The 21,473-nt window shown below is 35.7% G+C and overlaps 1 protein-coding gene across 1 annotated transcript in view; it reads right to left on the bottom strand.

Moving 5' to 3' along the window:
* Positions 1 to 867: 867 nt before the first annotated feature.
* The window catches only part of SYT10 (synaptotagmin X), a 64,352-nt gene continuing 43,746 nt past the window's right edge, over positions 868 to 21,473 (bottom strand). Inside the window, exons 4-7 of the mRNA XM_008584276.1 lie at positions 10,495 to 10,615; positions 7,324 to 7,495; positions 5,081 to 5,210; positions 868 to 2,320 (exon numbers count right to left, since the gene is read on the bottom strand). Of these exons, the coding sequence (XP_008582498.1) occupies positions 2,249 to 2,320; positions 5,081 to 5,210; positions 7,324 to 7,495; positions 10,495 to 10,615 (495 nt within the window). The 3' untranslated portion in view covers positions 868 to 2,248. The remainder of the gene's footprint in view (positions 2,321 to 5,080; positions 5,211 to 7,323; positions 7,496 to 10,494; positions 10,616 to 21,473) is intronic.

Consider the following 21,473-nt stretch of genomic DNA (forward strand, 5'->3'; position numbering starts at 1 on the left):
TGTTTTATCAGCTGATGATAAATGTGTACATGTATTTCACGAAAGATGAATTGTGGTCAATTTCCTCCCCTTTAATCTCTCTCACAGGATTAACAAATACTCTGGCATGATTCATTTTAATCCCTAGGAAACATTTAAAAAATATTTTAAAAACTTATTTTAATCTATAATCCCAATATTAAAGTCTCCTGATTGGCTGATGGTTCACATTTTTTCATCACAAGCATTGGCTTTTTCTCCTTAGAAAACAAAGAAAAGCATGAGCTTCTAAGGTTGAATGAGTCCTTAAAATATGTTTTTGGGTGAAAATAATTATTACATTCACTTAGGAAATGTAGTTGCTAATTTACTTTAAGCTGCAGCTATATCTACTAATAAAACAATTTGCCCAAAGATGTCATTCTATTAAGAGTATAACTTGTCTTTCCATTTAAGAATTTTTATTTCCTAGTAAAACAGAGTTCCAAAATGGAAGTCTCATCTTCAGTCATTCTGCCTACAGCTAGCAGGTCTTTTAGGCTTGATAAGGTAGCCAACTATTTTCAAACAGGTTTCTTTTATTATTTTCAATGAGAAAATGTTAGCTAAGAATACTTGTTTTCATTAGGATGGTACAAGCATTTTTGAAAAATTTTAGGCAGAACTGTGTTTGCCTTTAAATGTTAATGTGTAAAATATTTACATCTGAATTAACAGTAATGCCATCATTATGAAAGATGTCAACAAACAAAATTTTGAGGCTCTTATAACTTTATTTTTTAATATTTAGAAATAAAAAAATTTTATGAAAATAAAAATCTTATAATTGCTGATAAAATTTTCTCATCCTGATGAACATGTTTTTATATTCTAAGTATAAATTTTCTTGCCTTTTTCTTTAACCTCCTATTTGGAATAAGCTTGACATATACACTCTCCATAGTGCACATCTTAAAAGTAAGGTTGGGTAATCCAATATAGATACCTTCCAATAGGGCCTGGAAATGAGACAATAAAAAGTTGACCTGATTTAAAAGAAAATTCTGTCTTGTAAAAACATTTGCATAGTTTTTACATCTAGCAGCCTCATCCTTGATCCTTATGAAGGCAAATGCCTTTCACGAAAGACTGGAGGTCTGGGCCTTTAGAATTAATCTGTTTACTTTTATTAAATGTTGAAGTTGTCTTGTTTATGGTATGTTTATACAGTTTGCTGAAAATAAGTCATCCTTCCTTTAAGAAAATACCGAGTTCCAATGATTAGCTTCTGCCTGAGTTTAAGAGTCACCAGTCTAATGACAGTGAGCACAGACAGCTTTGTTGTACCTTTGGTGTCTGTTAGCATGGTCTATCAGAAATACAGAATCTACACAACAGCTTCATGTCACAAAAAACACATGTCACATTATTTGAGAACCTTACAAACACTTAAAAAACAAACTTCTGATTCTATTCACTTAGAAATACTAATGCTACATTTGAGATTAAGATTATTAGAATTTTAAAAATGTCAGTTAAACTAAGTGCAACAAATACTCAAACTAATGTAACAATAAGATGGTATAAAATTGTAGCCCAAATGGCTCAACCTCCATTTTCCAACTACTAAATATCACTTTTTAAATGTATATTCAAAATGATTCTTTAAATTTACAGCTTAATCTGTATATTTTAAAGAACAAGCTTGAGAGACAAAGTTTTGAGTTTGGCAAAGCCAAACCTCATCAAGAAGAGAATTTGTTGACAATGAAATAAAATATTATCAGATAAGTAACATTAATTTGATTGCACAAGGATTTAATACTATGTATGTTAAGTTCAAAAATTCATTAAAGTTTATATAGATCCATGTGCACAATTGGAAATGAACACAGTAGTAACAAATCAAAACCATAAATATGAGACATGTGCTACTTTATACAATAGCAGCATAAACTATATTTAATTTTAGATAAGTATGAATTATTTAAAAAAACACTTCTTTGTTTACGCAAAGAATCACACATATTAAAACACTTTGTGCTAATAGGCTTATGACACAAAGGATAAAATGCCTTATGTAACTAAGGACTATTTGTATTCAAGTAAAACATATTAAAATATTCAAAGTCAAAAAACAGACCAAAAAGTAAATCAAAAGTTGCACATCAAGTTTGTTCATTACCATGGATATATTTTAAATGAGGAAATCAAACCTTCCACTTTTTTTTTCTGATCCAATGAGCACATGGTCATAGGTCCTTATTATAATGATCTTATTTCAGAGGCATTATGGTGTGGAAGGTGGTTTGGGAGAAGGACAGGATCCTTGACTATCAAAACTGGTTGCCCGGCCAGGTAACTGAAAGACAATAATTTCATACTATATGATCTAGTGCATAAAATACAAATATGGTGGGTAATTGTTTATCTCTTTTAATAGTGAATATGTAAGTCTCTGGAGATATGCAGAACTCTGCCCTTCAGAACTTATCTTCTAAGGTCGTGTGAGGGGAGCATGAATATCTCATAGAGACGTACGCAGAGCATGGTACATAGATGGTACACAGAGCAGCACTGTACAAACAACTATTTGTGAGTGCAGACTACTTTCACATTTTATGACAGGTTTTTAGTTGTTTTTGCAAAATAATTAACGTTTTCCTACAGTGGGGGGCAATTGCTAGGTAAGAGCAATAAGAGGTTCTAAACACAAGAGACTACATTCCACTTGCTGTAAGGCAGGAAGTGGTTTTTATGAGGGCAATTAATGAGAGGAGAGGGACTGAGTGTGGCAGGTAGGAGCCCCGAGTGACAAAGAATAATTTCTCATGATGCTTAAATATCTATGTGTGTTTAAAAAGCTTAATTACAGCAGAATAAACTTTTCACTGTCTAGGCAGAAGTAAACAGATTTTCTAAATGATGCTTCAGTCTCTCTCCCACCCATTTACCCAGCTCTAGAGTAATTCTCCCCTTCTCATATTTATCCTTTTTCTGGCAAGAATGCATATATTTGCACACTCATTTTTCCTGTTAATACAAAATCCAGCCAGTTCTGAGGGCTTCAGTCCATATATTCTGTCTGACCGTGGAAGCAGGGATTAAAAAAAAGGGAGAAAATTGCTGGAGAAAGTACATTTACATAATCTTTTAGTCTTGCTTGTTCTTTGATACACAGCTACCAGAAAAAATCTGGGTCCTTTTTTTCTGATTCCCATATTGTGGTGTATCTTCCTGTACATCCTATCATGACTGAAAAGTGTTTACATATTCTCAGACGGTAACACCTGCCTATTCCATAGGTCCCTTCGTCAGATAAATGCATAACTTCTTATTGAACAGGTATAAATAACTAATATGCCTTTCATCATACAGCACCTTTATCCTCATTAGATAAAAGTTCTTGCTCACATTATCTCATATCTCCCTGTGCCATCCCAGAGAAGCCTGTAGGGACAGACAGTTCTATTTTCATTAAATACAGAGAAATGCAGCTGTAGACAGAATAAGTGGCCTGCCCAGGATTAGACAGCAAAAAAAAAAAAGAACAAGGGTTAGAACTTATGTCTCCATTTGGTGTGGGTTCCTGCCCAGCAAAGCTTCACTCTCTCTCCCTTCTAGATTCTTAGAACTAATGCTCACTTTTCAAACTTATTAAAAAAAAAATAAAGACCAGAACCAGGAAAAGGATAGTAATTACACAACATATAGTTCACTATACTTTAGACAATACTGTTGAAACAAAACATAACTGCCCAAAATTTGTTGAGCTACTCAGAGAATACTCTGTACTCTAGAGGAAACAATCTAGGGGAAAACATTGTGTGACTGTGTGTGTGCCCGTGTAAATGCATATTTGTGTGTTTGTCTGTCTTCTATGACTTGCACTGAATTCTGAAGTCAGGTGAAGACTTGGAACATTCATACATAAACAGATAGCTATAATGGCAGGTCACCCTGGTTATCTGGGCATGCGATGTTAGTACACTATTCATCCAGTTTTCCCTACAATGTTCAGATTAACACAGCCATGGTCACACTTCTGTAACTAGGCTGAGATTAGAAACTGATGCCACTGGTATTTATTCAGTTACACTGCACAGCCTTTCTCATTCAAACCGGTGCCTGCTGCTAGAACAAGAAGCAGAAGCTCACCCACGGGGAGGTGGCAGATGTATCGTTCACTTACTATGTGGTTATTACAACTATTCTTTTCACTGAATTGCATAAAATCCATAATCTACTCTACCTCCCTTTGTGAACTTACATTACCGCTCAGTTAATCAGGTCATATAAATTACTTACTTTGTCTTCGGGAAAAAAAGCCATTCAACCTAGAAACATTGAGTGCATCGAGCAGACTGATGACTAACTTCTTGGGTAAAAATTCTGATAGAAAACTGGTATTGATACTTCCGTCTGGTTAATACAGCTATTAATCATACTTATAATAATAGCTAATATTATGGCATACTCTGTGCTAAGCACTTACTATTCAGCATTTATTTAGTTTTACAGAGTGCACTACTATTAAAGAGTCATAGCAGAAACTTAGGTTAAAGTAACTTGTCCAAGGTTCTGGTTATTAGTAGTCACACAGCAGAGCCATGCTTTGAACTCGGGTAAGCTGTTGCCTCAGTATTTTTAAAATCTGAGCAGTTTTACTCCTGAGTTGGGGGAGATATACCTATCCTCTTACACAGATAGGTTGAATTAGGTGACAGTACCTTTATTTAGGGATTCTGGTGAACTTTAGGTAAGGTGGCTGTTTTCACGAAAGGAAGCACTAAATTTCATTTCCAGTTAGTAATAAAATTACTAGATTGCTCCATCACTCACTGATGTAAGTTTTCAGGCTATGCAAAGAAAATAACAGACTTGCAGTTTTTAATGAGCTTGTTGTCCAAAGGCATACAAAGCCCAGATAGTCTAGTGTTTTTTAAAATCCAACAAGGCGCACAGAAGTTTAAATACTAGGTATTAGAGACTATGGGATAAAAGCAAGAGCAATTTTTTGAAAAAAGGTGAATACATAAAATATCAGATAAAGGTTAGTAGGTAAATAATATTTGAGTGAAAGATAACAAAGAAAGTAGATGTCAGGAAATCACGAGCTTACCTCCAACAAAGGGTGCCAGTGTGTTATTGGTTTTCGGTGATAGGCCAGCATTTCATTCCAATGGTCTCGCCCAAGACCCTCGGCGTCCAGTCCTGTTCTACACACTCCTATGACTTCATTGTGTCCTACCCTGTGATTCATAGAATATTATAGTTTTGTTTCTGACATTCAAAGATAAATGAAGCTTCACACTTCTTAGTAGAATTTTAAACATCTGATTAAAACACTAATTTCTGTGATTTTGCAGATTATATTACTTCAGACCAAATGAAAAACCTTAAGTAAATCAAAATTTGCTAAACAATATCAACATTCAGAAATGTGTTTGTATAGAACCACACACTAACCATTTTAGTGCTCTGTAACTCGAGCACGTTTCACAATAATAAAAATACTGTGACGTAGAAAAGTCACTAGGTTCTTACCTATATGAGTTTCTTTCATAGAAGCAGTCTTATTAAGTTTAAGTAAGGTAAATCAAATCTTGTTCTTTCTACCAGGTTTAATGTTTTATAATGATGTTGAGATTTCTCACAGAGACCACAGTACCCACTTTATTGTATAAAAGACCACATTTAATTGACAATAAATGATGTCAGTATATGTTATTGCTTGAACTACAATGAAACATCGCAGGGTTATGTTCAGTCCCATGGCTTCTGATTTATTACTGCATAACAGTGAGCCTAATGGACAACATTCCTATTTTCTATTTAAGTCCTGCTTTCACAGCAACAAATCAAAATAATAATAGTTAACATTTTTGAGAGCTTATTATGTGTTAGGCAGCATTCTAAATAATTTAAATGTACTGACCCCTTAATTCTCACACCATGACCATGAATATCATTATTATCATCTCATTTTACAGATAAATAAACTAAATGACCAGAAGGTTAGGAACTGGCCTGACTTTGTACACTTAGTAGGAGGCAGAGGCAGGAGCTGGGTCAGGGAAGTTGACTCAAGAGTGTGTGTGGTAAGTTGATTCTCAAGAATGAAATGAAATTTAAAGGAATTTCTCTAAGGTTATTTTGACAGACACCTCTGAAGAGACTTTTGAGATGATCTTAGGACATTTCATTACTTTATTCCTGTTACTGAAGTACATATGTATACTAAGTTTCATTTTCCTCAATATGATGTTTCCTAAACAAGCATACTTCTGTAAATAAAAATTTTAAAATCTTCCCATTTTATATTATATTGTTAGGTTCCATTGCGTGGGTGACAATGGTTACTATCATTTTCACGATACTATAAGATGGACATATTTTTTGTGTGTCTATGTATTCTGTACCACTTTTGTCATCATCAGAACAAAATAAATGTAGTGAGGCACTGTTTACAGGCTGAAAATTTTGTCTGTTAAAGATACAGTATTTCCTTCCCAAAATGTACAAATATAAAAGGCAGAATAACAATAAGAAGTATACAGTAAGGGCTGAATAAGAGATGTGAACCTCTAGTGGGAGACGAGTTCAGAAGAAGAGGTTGGTCACCAAGAAAGTCTTATGGAGGTGCTGGTGTGTGCAGGGCTGTGATGCATGTGTGGGACACGATACACAGAGGAGGGGGACATTTCAGACAAAGGGACGAGTGGGAGGGCAAAGGTAGGAGCTGCAGCATGAACCTTCAGAGCTCCACCAGGGAGTCTGCCACTAATTTTATGAAAGGAGAAGTGGCCACCCATGTGTGAGCTGAAGAACTATCCACCGAACAACATTTCAGGATGGATGTAAAAGCATCAAGGCGGACTCCCCGTGGCCACTATTCACCTTCCATTCTTAGTACTCACTGTCCACAGTTCCACATCATGCTAAAGTTTTACAAATGCATAATGTGAATCCCAAAGAGATTAAGTTGGCTTCTCACACATCTAGTTAATGACAGAGCTTTGATAAGCATCACGATATTCAAATTCCAGCCCAGCTGGTAAAACAAAGTCTGTTGATGGTAATCTCTGTTATTAATGTAAAAATACTTCACACTAGTGCTTTCAGTAATGTATTCTTGCTGCTTTTGGGTCTATTCTTTCACCAGCCCCAGATAAATTTCAATTTAAGAATGACTTCTTTTGGGGAAAAAAACCTCCAAAACTGTAACATAGAAAAAATGAATTTCTATTGAATTATTTTTCCCTCCTCCCACTTAAACTGAAACCGTTGTAGCAGTAAATTACCTGAAAAGTTGAATTTGGACTGCAAATGACTAGACATGGCCGAATGGAGAGACACACGTACCTATCGTAATCCATGACCGCAATGGAGAGGCTGACCTGGTCCACGTTCTCCGGAGGGATGTCAAAAATGATGGCCTCATTGTACACAGGGTTTAGAGTGTTTTTCTTTGTTGTTGTTTTCCTCTTTTTTAATCTTCGACCCTCACACATCAGAGACACTTTGACATAAGGATCTAGGAGTGTAAAGATAATTTTATTAAGATGAAAGTAATCGTACAAAGCATAAACAAAACTGTAGTTCATTTTACTAAATAAGAAAAGTAGTATATTAAGCCCTTTGTTATTACCAGTTAAAAATTCAAATGAGTTATGAAGGTACTTCAAAATGTTCTTGGAAAAATATAATTTAAAAATTATATGAAACTTTCGATGAATTTTTTTGAAGTACCCTCATCTTTGAGGACAATAGATTCTCTAAGACTTCTTACTTAAATGTAAGCAATTTATCTTGAATAAACTAGAAAAAAATTAACTTAATCTCATTTTTTTGATAAAAGAGATAAAAACTACTAGTTTATCACAAGCCAGTCCAGAACTTTAATGTATCTTTTAACCACAGCTATTTGAGGACACATTTTGCTAGGAGTGATTTATAAGGAGTGTAATCCTAATGAATAAGAATAATTGTATTAAGGTTAGTTTCCTTCAGAATGATTTATAATAAGAAGACTAAAACTTGTGAAAGACTTAGCAACACTTTATCCAGACAATTATGTATAATCACAATGTGTAGAAATTAGAAAGCAAAAATGAAATTATACTTGGAATTTTACTCAATTGCTGGAAAGGTACTAAAACTAGAAGTATTTTTGTCAGTGTTGGTGCTTGATAAGGAGCTTGGACTGAAGAAATGACCACTACAAATAGTTTATAAAATGCACAACAGCATATGATTAAAAAAGGGCAATATTTGGTTTAAAGATGGCTACAAGGAAGGCCCCTGATATGATGTTGTATATATGATGCAAACTGGAGCGATAAAAATTTAGTTGGGCTATATTTTTATGGGTCAAAGAGAGCAAATAATTATTTGTTAACAAGTTCTGCTCCAGCTGATTTGATCACCACCCTCTCTTACCCCAACCATCTTAAGCAGAAAAACTGCTACAGTGTTATAAAATATTATGCAATATTACACAAATGTTTCTAAGAAGCTTAACTTTTGTACCTTTTTTTTCAAAAGAGGCAGGGCTTTGGGAGGGGATGTTGGCACTGGAGTGAACATGCTGGATAGTTAAAACGATCAGTGTCTGCTTTATCTTCATTATTTTTTTCCATTCTGGCCACCATCGAACTATAGAACCACCATCTTGTTTTCTCTATTTCCATAGGAGTAAATTTAATTTACTTAGAATAAGCCAAAGTGATGGTAATATACATTTATTGGAACAGGTGAATGTTTTTAATCTCTAGAAAAATGTATCTATATATTTCAAAATCATTTTCGTCAAGGACCAAAAGATATTTTGTGGCTAGAAAAAGGGTATGTAGAGGAAAACAAGTTAACAGAGCAATGCTAATATCTGTTTCCCATTTATTTTTAAATTCTTTAATAAGAAGTATGTGCTAAGTAAGAAGCTCACTTCTGTGATAAACTTTTGGGTATGACCCTGCAGGCCTAGGCCTTCTCATTAACAATGGGAATGAGGCATGGTTTATCCTTTGTTACCCCCAGCATGGCTCTGACTACATTTCTCTGCTTGTGACAAGGATAATTTATTGGCTCCTTATTTGATTCACAAGCCTGTTGTGAGGATTAATGAGGTGGTGCTCTCAAAGCATGCGCTCCTCCGATGAAAAGCTTCATATAAATAAAAGTGATCTTGCACTTAATTACAACTTTGATGCTGTTTGCGTGTCTAAAAATTTGATCTCTTTTGATATATGCTAAAAAGAGTAGAATGTTCAATAATTTACAGAGTACACTGTTTACCTTACGTTCTTCAACATTTATTGACCCAAGACTTTCTCACTAAAATAAATATGAAGTTTACTAGCTGTTCTACCTTTATATTCACACTATCTATTGCAAATTGTAAAAAATGAGTAGGTAATTGATGACATCGTACAAAAATCAAGATGTTAGAGAAAGATATACAATAAGCAGTCTCCCTCCCTTCTGTCCCCATCCTTCTCCACCCTTTAGATTTTGTGTGTCATCCCAATATTTCTTTATGCAAATACTGGCATTATGAATTTATGTTCTAAAATTCCCTATTCTTACACAGAAGCAAGCATAATGTCTACATTTATTTTTGTTCCTCCTTTTTTATTCACTCATATATGCTGGAGTACTTTCCACACCAGAATTTAGAGTTCCCTTATTTTTTTTGTAATAAAAAATTAGCAAATTTAGCTTTTTTTTTGTTCTGAAGAAGCACAAAGTTATAGATACCCTCATGTCATCCTTTACTATATCTCCACTACTACTTCTTATTTCTGTTTAATTTGACAAATACTTACTGATCTCCCTACTCTTCCCTCATTTTTCTTCCACAGAGCTATGCCAGTGTTTATGTATTTACTTATAAATAATCCCCAGAACTGCAGTGATTTAAATGAAGAGATAAAGGAGCATGATGTGGCTCTACCTCTTTATAAACATTAGTTCGAGAGAAATTTCCTTCAAGAATTTCTTTAACAAATTTCAAGAAGCGGTAATTTACCTTATTATTTCTTTCAGTCCCTACTGCTGCCCAGATTTTTAGTTAGAAAGGTGGCAAGAATGCAAATAAAAATCATGGCCCTGGTACATGGTTGTTTTTCTGCAGATCTGGTGAGGGAAATAAATTCAATATAAATATGTCCTCACAGGGCCCTCACTCACAGCTTAAAGTCCAAGAATCTTCCTCTATAAACAACTGACTAGCTGAAAGTGGGGGAGTGGATGGCAAATCACGTCCTTTTGAGATAGAACTAAATCAGTAGAAAAAGAAATAAAAACAAGAACTCAAGTTCAAAGCTAATCTATTTGATAACAACTTTTTTAACTTTCATAATAATAATGTAAATAAAAGAGATGATTTGGAACATTTTAATTTATAATATTTTTTTTCTCCTTTTATAGTACTCCACTACAGACAAATAATTCAATAGCCATATATTATTTTAGATACATGGAATATTTTATTTGGGAGTGTGCCCTTGACCCACTGGCCAATCGTGTATGTACCTGATGAGCCAGTAATATCCATCGCCTTCAGATTTCTGCACTTGATGACTGTCAATGTCATGCGCCCAGCAGTCGGCAGATAACAAAGGGAAAACATGATTTCACCCAGGTCTACACTTTCCTAGAAAGGCAATCAGTAATGTTAGCAGTTTCAAACACCGAGTAGTGAAAACAAAATACAATGGAAAGTGATTTTTTGGGCAAAAATCACTTTAATAGAATATTGGAATGTCATTTGAAATTGTTTTATTGAGGACACAGATAACATTGCAAGAAAGCTCTTCTAAATGGAGTAATAAATAAAAGTGTATGCCAACTGGTTATTTGACATCTCCACTGGTATTTATACAAGAATCTCAAACTAAATACAGTTAAAACCAGACTGCTGATTCCATCCATTCTCCATCATTTTCTGAAACTGATTCTTCTTTCAGTCTTTCCACAATCAACCAATTACATCATAATTCACGCAGAAGCCAAAAACCTAGCAATCACTTTTATTCTTCTCTTTCCCCCACCCCTATATCAACCCATGGGCAAGACTTATCTACATTAACTACAAAAATATCATAAACCACTGACTTTCTTTTTTGCTCTGTACTACTATTCAAGCTACCATCACCTCTTGTCAGGATTACTTCATTAGCCTCTGAAATTGATCTCCTGTTTGGAAGTTAATCTTCACAAAGCAGTCAAAGTGATCATTTACGAAATGCAAACCAAATGATATCACACTTCTGCTTAAAACTATCTAAGGGTTCACAACTGTACTGGAGTAAAACTCAAACTCCTTACTTTGGCATGTAAGTCTGGTGTGCTTGGGAAATTCCTGGTTTATACCTGCTGTTCTGGTGTAATTATTAAGAACATCTCCTTCCACCCTTAAGCATGTCTTTGTTTTCCATTAACAAGGTCATGAACCTAAAATCCATGTCATCTGGATTCTACATTTAGCTCTAACTTCATCTCTTGCCTCTCTCTTCCAGCTCTGATGCAGACACAAAAGCCCCCAGCCCTTTTTTTTGTTACTCAAAAAATGAAGTTTGTTCCTGCTTTTGGGTTTTTGTATTTTTTTTTTCCCTTGAGACTTGTACTTTTATCTCTTATATCTTTATATGGCTAACGTCTCACCATGCAGGACTCAGCTCAAACAGCATCTTTTTTTTTTTTTTTGTCTTTTTTCGTGTCTGGCAACGGATCGCAACCCTCAGTGTCGCGCCCGTACCGGACCGGGACCGGCAACGGGATCGCAACCCTCGGTGTTGCACCCGCGCCTCGCTCAGCCAGTGAGCGGGAACCGGTCTGTATGTGGGATCCGAACCCTCGGTGGGAGCGCCACCGCGCCCCCAAGCGGCACACTGTAGCAGTGCGCCACCGGGCCGGCCCAAAACAGCATCTTTTCAGTGATGCCTTCCCCTGTCTTTCATTCTAAGGTAGCACCCCCCCTCCTAACCTGTACCTACCCAATTCCAGGACCTTCACATTTTTCATAGCACTTATCACTTTCTGAAATCATCTTTTAAATTCATTTTTTTTTGTTTGTTTGTTTCCCTGAGTCGCATACATGATGAGAACAGTTCTTGTCTGTCTTATTTTCTACATCCTACTGAAGTGCCTGGTACATAGTTGGTACTCAATACATATTTTTTGAATAAATGAATACATTATTTAATCAATCTGGGTGAAAACTGATCTGTTTTGTTCATTTATAAAGCAAAACTCTGGAGTACCCTAACAGATTTGTATGCTGTCTTTGGCTACATAGATGGCAGATGAATGGAAATGAATGTGGACAATGAATAATTTAGTATGACTCTCAAAGAGTTGTACAAAATTCAGTCAGATCATTCATGGTGAGACAATGTATGCTAGGTTTAATTTTGGGGAAGTTAAATTGTTGACTATGCACCCAAGTCCACAGCACCTGGTTCTTAAAAATTCTTCATAATGAACTATTAACATTTATTCGACTTATACTTACAGCTCAGGTTCTGATTTACATAATTCTTATTTTTTTTACTCATGGTCTAGAACTAGTAGAGCCCAGTAATTAAGAGCATAAACTTAAAAGTTAGTTAAACTTGAGTTTGACCCTCAGTTTTCTACCTCCTAGCTATGAGACCCTAGGAAATTTAATTATGTTTTGAATCTCCAAAATTTCATTTTTGAATTGAGGATAATACCTGCTTCACAGAAGCTGTGTTAGATGAGATAATGTAGTTAAAAAATAAGACATTTAACACAGTGTCTGCGTATGATAAAGGGTGTTGCTTTGTTCAGTGTTGTATTACTAGCACACGAAGCAATGCCTTACACATGTCAGATGCTTAGTAAGTACTAGATAAGTGAAAAATTTAATAAATAAAAGCAATTATTATTTTTCAAGAAAATTGATAGAAAATAAGTATTTTAAAACAAATACACACACACACACACACACACATATCTCCAACTGGGTCACCTCTGGGCTGGTGGATTGCTGCAGACCAAAAATAGTGAGCAGGATCCCGTAGAAGTGGGCTGAAGAAAACAGGAAGACAATCTCCTACTAAGGAAGAGATTCATTCCTTTCATCACCTAACAATTATTGAGCATTATTTGTTAGACACAGTTCTTGGTGCTATAGACACCAAGATGGACATGGCATGATTCTGCCCTTAAAGATTTCAATTGAGAAGGAAGAGAGTAGGCTATAAAAGGATAAGAAAATACACCTAAATCCCATTTTTATCTGATGATTCTCTCCTTCTTTCTCTCTGTTTCTTTTTCCAAGCATCTCTTTAGGCTCAGTTTCTGGGATGAAGTTTTCAACCAGTCTCCTATCCCTCACTGGGTATTTCTCTTTTCAGTTACTGTTAATAAGTGCAGGCAAATTTTGTTGCCAGCTGGTCAAATTAAGGGATCTATTTATGAATGTAGAGAATGATACCAAGTTCCACCAAGAAACCTGGTGGTGGTGATGGAAGCCAGGAGAGAAATAAGAGACATGATCTTAGGAATGAAATATGCAGAATTCAACAGGAAATGTACCACATGAAAACAGGAAAGAAACCCCACACAAAGAGTCATCTAAAGGGATTAACAAATAACACATATTTTCACATTCTAACTGATATATAGTTTTACTTTTACATATTAAATAACCTGTGAAGGTAATTTTTTTTACTTCTCCAGCTATATTACATGCTTATTGGTTGGAACAAAGAAAGTTCATCATGTTTTATCGCATCCTTCAAGGATCCCTTCTGTGGTTTCAGTTGCTATATAATTTTGACCATCTGTTATTTGCAGGTATTGATAAACACAGAAAAGTTAAACTGAGGAGTTGACCAAAGTATCAATCTAAATAAATGGAAAGCAAGGAGCCCCATTAACGGGCATCTTCCAGCAGCTCTGTATCACAAGCTAGTTGGCTTTATGCCTACTGCAATAGTAAGAACTCTGCTTAAATATTCAAACTCCATGTAGTGAGGAGTTTTAAGGCAACTGGAATAAACTATGTGATAAAACTAATGCATGGTATGCATGCATAATAATTGCACAAAAATTTAATTCTTCATTAGACTAAAATTATCTTTCAGGAAGTATGAATGTGAAAGAACAAACTGTCTACAACTGAAAAGGGCAGAATACTCTCTAAGATAAATACAAATATTCTTAAACTTTTAAAATCTGGATGTTATCTAAGAGATAATTGTAAGAAAATAAACTTAGTGAAGGTAAATGGCTGGATGACCTTTAAAAAGGTCCTGTGCCAGACATAATGCAGAACTCTGGATTTTGGCTACAGTGCTCTGAGTACTGGGGCTGTCCCCATCTTGACATTCCAACTCCAGTGAGCAGGAGTTTTAATTGCCACTTCTCAGTCTGCCCCAATGTGGCTCCTAAGGCCATACTCAGCCTCAATTATCTGAACACTTTGGAGCCCAGCAAAGAACCAGGAAACAAATTGAAAGGTCTGTGAACATACAGCGTAAATATAAGCAAATTATACACGAAAGTTTTTTTTTTTTTATATAAGGAGACTACGTCTTATTCAACATCCATTGCTATTATTTTAGATAAAATTTTAACAAGAATATTTACTTGGTATATCAATCTACAGCAGGTCAAAACTCACATGTGAAATGTGGAGATGGGGAAATTAATAGCTGTAGGTCTAGTGAAGGCAGCGATAAATGATAGCTACAAAGATACAATACAGATTAAAAAAAGAAGCAAATATTCTAAAAGTGATAGTAATCTGGAGTCATTTCGTTTTAAAGGGAAGTAACCATAATAATGCCTCAGTCACTTAAACTCTTCACATTTTATTACAGACTTGAACAGTAATTAATATTCAAAATTATGACCTTGAGTCATCAAGATAAGGAAACATATGCTACATGTTCTGTTTAAGAGGTATAGAAGTACAATCTATTTTTCAGGATTATTATCTGACATGCTTAAAATGTTTAAGGGAGTCATTTCAGCTTAAAATAAGAAAGGCTTTGAGTTTCTAAAAATTTTATTTATGTGTAATCTCATTTCCTATAATTTTATATAAACATAATTTTCTCATATTGAACTTTAAAAAACTCTTTTATCTTTGGGTATATAACCATTTGAAAGCCTGTTATAAAGTCTGGGATAGATAGAGTGTTCTATAAAATTTATTTCAGGTAAGATTTTTACTCTATTTTCACACACCCTAATTTGTTTGGTTGAACATTCACAACAACAATTTTCTGAGACTTGAAAAAGGGGTTTATGGAGAAAGGCTGATGCGGAGGCTGAGTTGGGGGCTGTGCATTTGACTTCTTCCTCCAGGATCCACCAACAGGGAGCTGGGTAGATAAAGATCATTTTCTGATGACTGGTTATAGTCATCCTCACAAATATAGTTGCAGTTATAAAGTTTTCCCCATGTACTCTCTCTTCAAAATAAAAATAAAAGCCACTGGAGAGATAAATTGATGCAGAAGTATTTGCACAGCACATTCTATTTCAGGACTAACTGAACAGCTTGATTTCACTAAATAGGAATTGAGTGTAGGAGACTGAGAGGAAGGAGATTGGAAGCTGACTACTAATGGTTGTAATAACCAAAGGGAGCATTTTTGGAGGGAAGTGATCATTATATTAGGGTTTAAAAAATTAATAAAATGAGATTTCACAGGGAAAAAGAGGAATTATGTTGTATTTGAGTACTGTGATAAATACTCAGAAATAAGAATGGACAGTATGTGTTGAGAAACAGAGTTTGGTGACATGTTAGAGGAAGTTTAGCCAAGATGTAGATGTCTTAGTACTTCTATGGGCAATAGGGACCCAAAGGTGTTGGTGATATGAAAGAGTGGGAGTATGGCAGAGTGAAAAGGACATAGGTTCCTGAGTCAGAATAACTGCAGTTAAAATCTTAAGTCTTGCATGTACTAGTTCCCAAGCATGTGGCAAAAATACTTGGCCTCCCTGAACTTGAGTTTAATTGCAAATAAATGGAAATAATAATATCAGTCTTACAAGGTAGGTATCAAGCATAAATGCCTGGTAAAAACAGATACTCAAAAAATAATGATATCAATTAATATTTGAAAAACATTTCTTTATTGGCAGTAGGCTAGATTAGGATGAAAAAAAGAAGAGATCGATACCACTGAAGTAAAACAGGTGTGGGAAGGCGTTGGCTGAGAAAAGGTTTGAATTCAGGGTTATATTGGCAAGTAAGAATCATTAAGATTTAAGGAAAAAAAGCTATAAACAAACAATCGGTTGCTATGGTGACAGCAAGCATCACATCCACGTAGCACCCTAAATGCAGCCTGCTTTCCACATTTCCTTGGTGTTAAGAAAACAGATGGTTTTCTTCACCCCGTTCAAAGAAGGATGTATTACAGATCGAATGAGCTTCTTCATCAAGTGACTAGTCCTTCATCTACCTGCTCACAAAATGAAGCTACAGTGAAATGCAGATCCAGAGTGGCTCTGTTGGGGTGGTGTTGGTGGTACAGTGGTGGGCATAGCTGCCTTCCAGAGGGGTCTACTGGATTCAAACTACTGTAAAATTTTTATTTCTCCCTGACCCGCATATCTCACTCACCTGAGAAAATTGTGGAATTTCACCTTGAGCAATCCACTTCTCCTCACTGGACCTCAGTTTCCTTGGTAGATCAGGAGGGTGTTAAAAGAGATAAACTAATTTATTTTCCAGCTCTAAAATTTTGTAATTTTAAGCACTGGTAAAAAATGAGGGCTAAATAGCACATACAAGGGTACTTCAAAAAGTTCTTGAAGGAATGAAATGAAAAGATAACACAAATCTTTCCATGAACTGTTTGAAGACTCCTCACATAGTTCGGGCATGTTCAAGAAAGTCTCAACAGGCCCTCTCAGGCATTGTTTGCTATAGCGCTTGGCAAAGCCTTACTGCAAAGACCACAGAGGAACAATTGGTGCTAATAGCTCAATTTCAAGGTCAAAAACAAGTGTCATAAAAACCAGCTATCACTTAAATTTCCAGACAATGTGGCAGATGAGGAAAGATCCAATTCTCAAGGCAGGGAGTATCAGGATTGATTTAGCTGGGGATTCATGAGGAAGGACCATACAGGTTAACCAATGTGCAATGGCATTTATACTGTCCTCTGTCTGTGCTAAATATCTCAAGGGGATTCTCTGATATGTGTTAGACACACAGGGCTTACAGTATAAAGTCCAAACTCCTTGACATATTGCATGTGGCCCCTCTGGTCCCTAATTTTTTTCCTACCTTCATCTTACAAATTTCTCATAATGCTCCCACAACCTCAAAACTGTGCACTCCAGCTATTTCATATGCTTTGTCAGTCTTTAAACATTCATTCATTAGCATGCTCATGTTTATTGGGAGCATCTAAAATGCCAGGCATTCTTCTAGTCATTAGGAGAACATTATTGACCAAGACAAAAATTTTCTCCTCACAGGGCTTATATGTGATTTTGAACAAGTTACTTAACCTTGCAGAATATCACACAATTAATTAAGGGACAAGCTGGAATGCGAACACAGGCCTACATAATTTTAAAGCATATCTTTTTTTTTTTCTTTTTGATCTAATGTTGTAAGTGCTTTTCAGAGGGATTCTTGGGTTTTAATTATAGGAACAGTGATGAAAGGTACTTCATTCTTCCCATGAGAATGTAGGAAGACTTCAGAAGTGAATGACAATTAATCTGAACCTTAAAGAATAAGTAAAGGCCGAGAGAATTAGAAACAGAGGAAATGGCACATAAAGAGGCTGTGAGGTGAAGCTTGATGTGTCCGTTAATGACTAGAAGGTCAAATAGAAAGCACTGGTGCTGGCAATGAGTACAATTTGAATGGCAATACAGTGACCTTATTCCAAATGGCCCCTCCTCAGGAATACTTAATCAAATCACCTTTGATTTTCTCTGCAGTCAGGACGAGATCCATTTTTATGGATAATAATTACCTGGAGGGGTTGCAATTAAATTTAAAAGGGATAATATATAGGGCCGACCCTGTGGCTCACTCAGCTGAGTGTGGCACTGGGAGTGCCAAGGCCACGGGTTCGGATCCTAATAAGGATGGCCGGTGTGCTCACTGGCTGAGCGTGGTGCAGGAGACACCAAGCCAAGGGTTACGCAAGGGTTACGACCCCCTTCCCGGTCAAAAAAAAAAAAAAAAAAAAAAAAAGGGATAATATATAAAGATAATATATGTCATTGGTCCAGTTTGCAGCCCAACACATAGTAGATGCTCCAAAAATTACTATTTTTTTCTTGTTCATAACAATTTTTCTTGGCTCAATGATTGGCATAAGGTTGAAGCTCAATAAAAAGCTTATTGAATAAATAAATGATGAAAAAATTATAAAAGCATCAGGCCAGTCATTACTTCAGTTGCAGCAGGGGCATCTACTGTTTGAAGGAGTGAAGACTGCTCAGTAACTAGAGAACAAGTGAACAAAGACACTTTTTAGGGTGTGTGGCCTTTGTGAGTGAAATCTCCTAGGATTGTGCAAGGGCTTGTCCATGTATGAGGGTACTTAAAAAAGTTCATGGAAAGGTTCACAGTATCTTCTAATTCTATTTCCTACAAGCTTTTTGAAGTACCCTCGTATGATGGCCCTGAGAATACAATGAATTAATATTCGTAACTGTCTTGAGTTATTAAAGATACATATAAGGTTTTGGAGCTACAGTTAGAGCTATTTTATCCTCTAAATATCTTATCTTTATTAGATAAGACTAATAAACTTAACTATTAGTTTTATCGAGCCTTATTTCTCTATTGATTTCTCAGGTCTAGTGTGATCTGGCATTATGTCTGTGATAATTCTATAGGGTATTGAAATTTCCGAATCAAATGTATCCCTAAGATCTATAAATTGCTTTTTTTTTATTTGCACATCTGGTGCTCTCCCCCAACCAGCCAGCAGAAGCAGTCTAGTGACTCTTGATGGCAATGAAGAGGAGGAGAAAGCTGTTGGATAGAGCACAATTAGGAAATGTAATTAACATTGTAACCCTTCTCCTGTTTCTAGCTCACTTCCTTTTCTTTCAAAGAGCCACAATTTTCACAGAGCACTTCCTCCCAGCTCTGCTTCCTTCTCCTAGTGATTCTGATTAAACCAGATTTCATCCTGTTCAATAGGGGTGGAAGAGGGAATGGGAAAAGAAGACCTCTGTCACAAAAGCTAGTTAGATTCCTGGGTTTTCACATCCCATTTTCATTATTTCATTCATTATCCATCATCTCCTCTTAAACACAGGGAAAATGCTCACCAAGTGCCCCTTAGCAGGACCTCCTTGTAATTCTGCCCCAAGGTAGTAATTCATTTTGGATTGGTGCATAATCTTAAGCATTATTCTTGGCCATAACACAAAGTTCAGGTGAAACTTGGCTGAAGTCAGGGCAGAAACATGGCAGTGTTAGAGACGGGATAATCACAAACCCCTTTGGGCATTAAATGATTAATAGTAACAGCCGATAGTTACTATTGCCAGGGATGCTGTCTAGGAGTGCCCATGTTTCTGCTCAATAGGGGATCCATTTTCAGTTTCCAATCCAAACAGGAAATAATTTTGCCTGTCAAAATGGTTGAGCTCTTATCCTAACATAGCCATCAACTTAAGTAACCAGGAGCCATAAAGTGCTCAGGTTACAGAGACAGAGCTGAGGCCTTAAAACAATCTTTCCTTAACTTAAGAAATTGAGTCTCATAACAACTGGTGTGATAAGGGTGCTGAAGCAAAGAAATGAGAGCCCAATGTAGATACTGGGGCAAGAGCAAATTTGGACATAAAAAGAGGATACAAACTTGATGAGAGCTTTTCCCTTCATCACACTGGTTGAGAGATACCATAAACTTCTCAGTGAAAGGAACTGCAGACTTATTCTTAAACATTAACCATCATTTATAGATGGGGGCATAGAAACTTGTGCAATAAACTGTACACAGCTCTCTGTAAAGTGTTTGATGCTTTTAAATACCTTTACAAAATTCTTAATTAAAGGAATCCCTCCAAATACTGCTGTATGTTGACACCTAAACTGGATGAACTTGGCTTCATTATTTTGGAGTTTAAGTTTATTTACATGATTCTAATCCTGCCCCTCAAAATTTATTCTCACATAGGCGCCAGAGATCGTATTAATTCTAAGCGAGACCATTCTCACTTCTGAACAAAAACCATTATATGGTCTTATATGGCACTTAGAATAAAACTCAAAGCTCTTTCCATGGCTTAAAAGCTCTAGATGATCTGACCCTCAGCTATCTCTCTGATTTTATCTGCTGTCACTCTCATCTGAGAGTCCTTATCTGAGCATGCTATGTGGGGTGTCCCCACCACAGTGCCACTTCCTACTCCTTATCCTGTCTCATGTTTCACGTAACACTTGCCTTCATCAGACATATTATATATTTCCTTCATTACTACCTGTCTTCCTTTTCTAGAAAGTAGGCCTTTATAGAACAGGGGCATTTTATGTTTTAAGATACCTAGAAGAGTGTTTGTTAAACAGGAAAACTAAATAAAAGTTTGTTGAGCTGATGGTGTAAGATCCTTATATATACTAGTATAACTAGATTATAAATTAGGACACTTGCAGTCTGCTTGGTATGATAACAGCCTTTTAGGCATAATTTTCTGTTTTCAGTTATCTAAGCTCTTCTGCAGACAGGTATTCGATAGGGGCCAGCATCCCTTACCTACTATGGGTGGTGGTGGGGGTGGATTACGCATAGAGTATTTAAAAATCTAAAATCACTGCAAAACCGTGAAAAAAAATGGATATTCAGTCAGTAAGGTCTCCTGTTTAGTGAATTAACTTTGTAGGACTTAATGCCATACATGACATGGCATGTCATAGGCTTATAATATTGTCATATTTTATTTCATTTCAAGATTTAGGAAAAGAGTTAAGACATAAGTATCTTTCATTCACTTTTAAAAATATGAGGGAGATACATTAAAATATTAGGGTATGAACTTTAAGTCATGAAAGGAACTAGGATATTAGTACTGAGAAGATAACAAGAAGCTGTTTTCTTTCTGTGCAAGATTATAGCATGTCGGAAATAACTGATAGTCAGAAACTTTAAATTTTATAAGATTTCACATTTATTATCTCATTTTATTTTAGAAATATTCCTATGGGGTAGATAGTACTATAAATCTCTTTGTGTGGATGAGGAAACAAGATCAAAAATTGTCAGCAACTTATTCAAAGTGATACAGCCAGAAGGCAGCCACACTAGGATTCTAATGAAAATCCACTTATTTCCTGTACTTTTCTGCTTTATGCTGGCTTTCCCCAATAGAAATGGTACTTGAAATTCTAATAGCCAGAAACACAGACTTAAAAAATTTTTTCATGGTCTTATATTTCCAAGCAGGCAGATAAAGTACTGTATTTCTTTGAAAAAGAAATGTTTAGAACAACTGTATATTCTTTTCATTATATAAGAACATGTTAATAACTAAAAATTAGA

The sequence above is a fragment of the Galeopterus variegatus genome, unplaced genomic scaffold (genome assembly GCF_000696425.1).
Source record: "Galeopterus variegatus unplaced genomic scaffold, G_variegatus-3.0.2 Scaffold3200, whole genome shotgun sequence".
Classification (NCBI taxonomy): domain Eukaryota; kingdom Metazoa; phylum Chordata; class Mammalia; order Dermoptera; family Cynocephalidae; genus Galeopterus; species Galeopterus variegatus.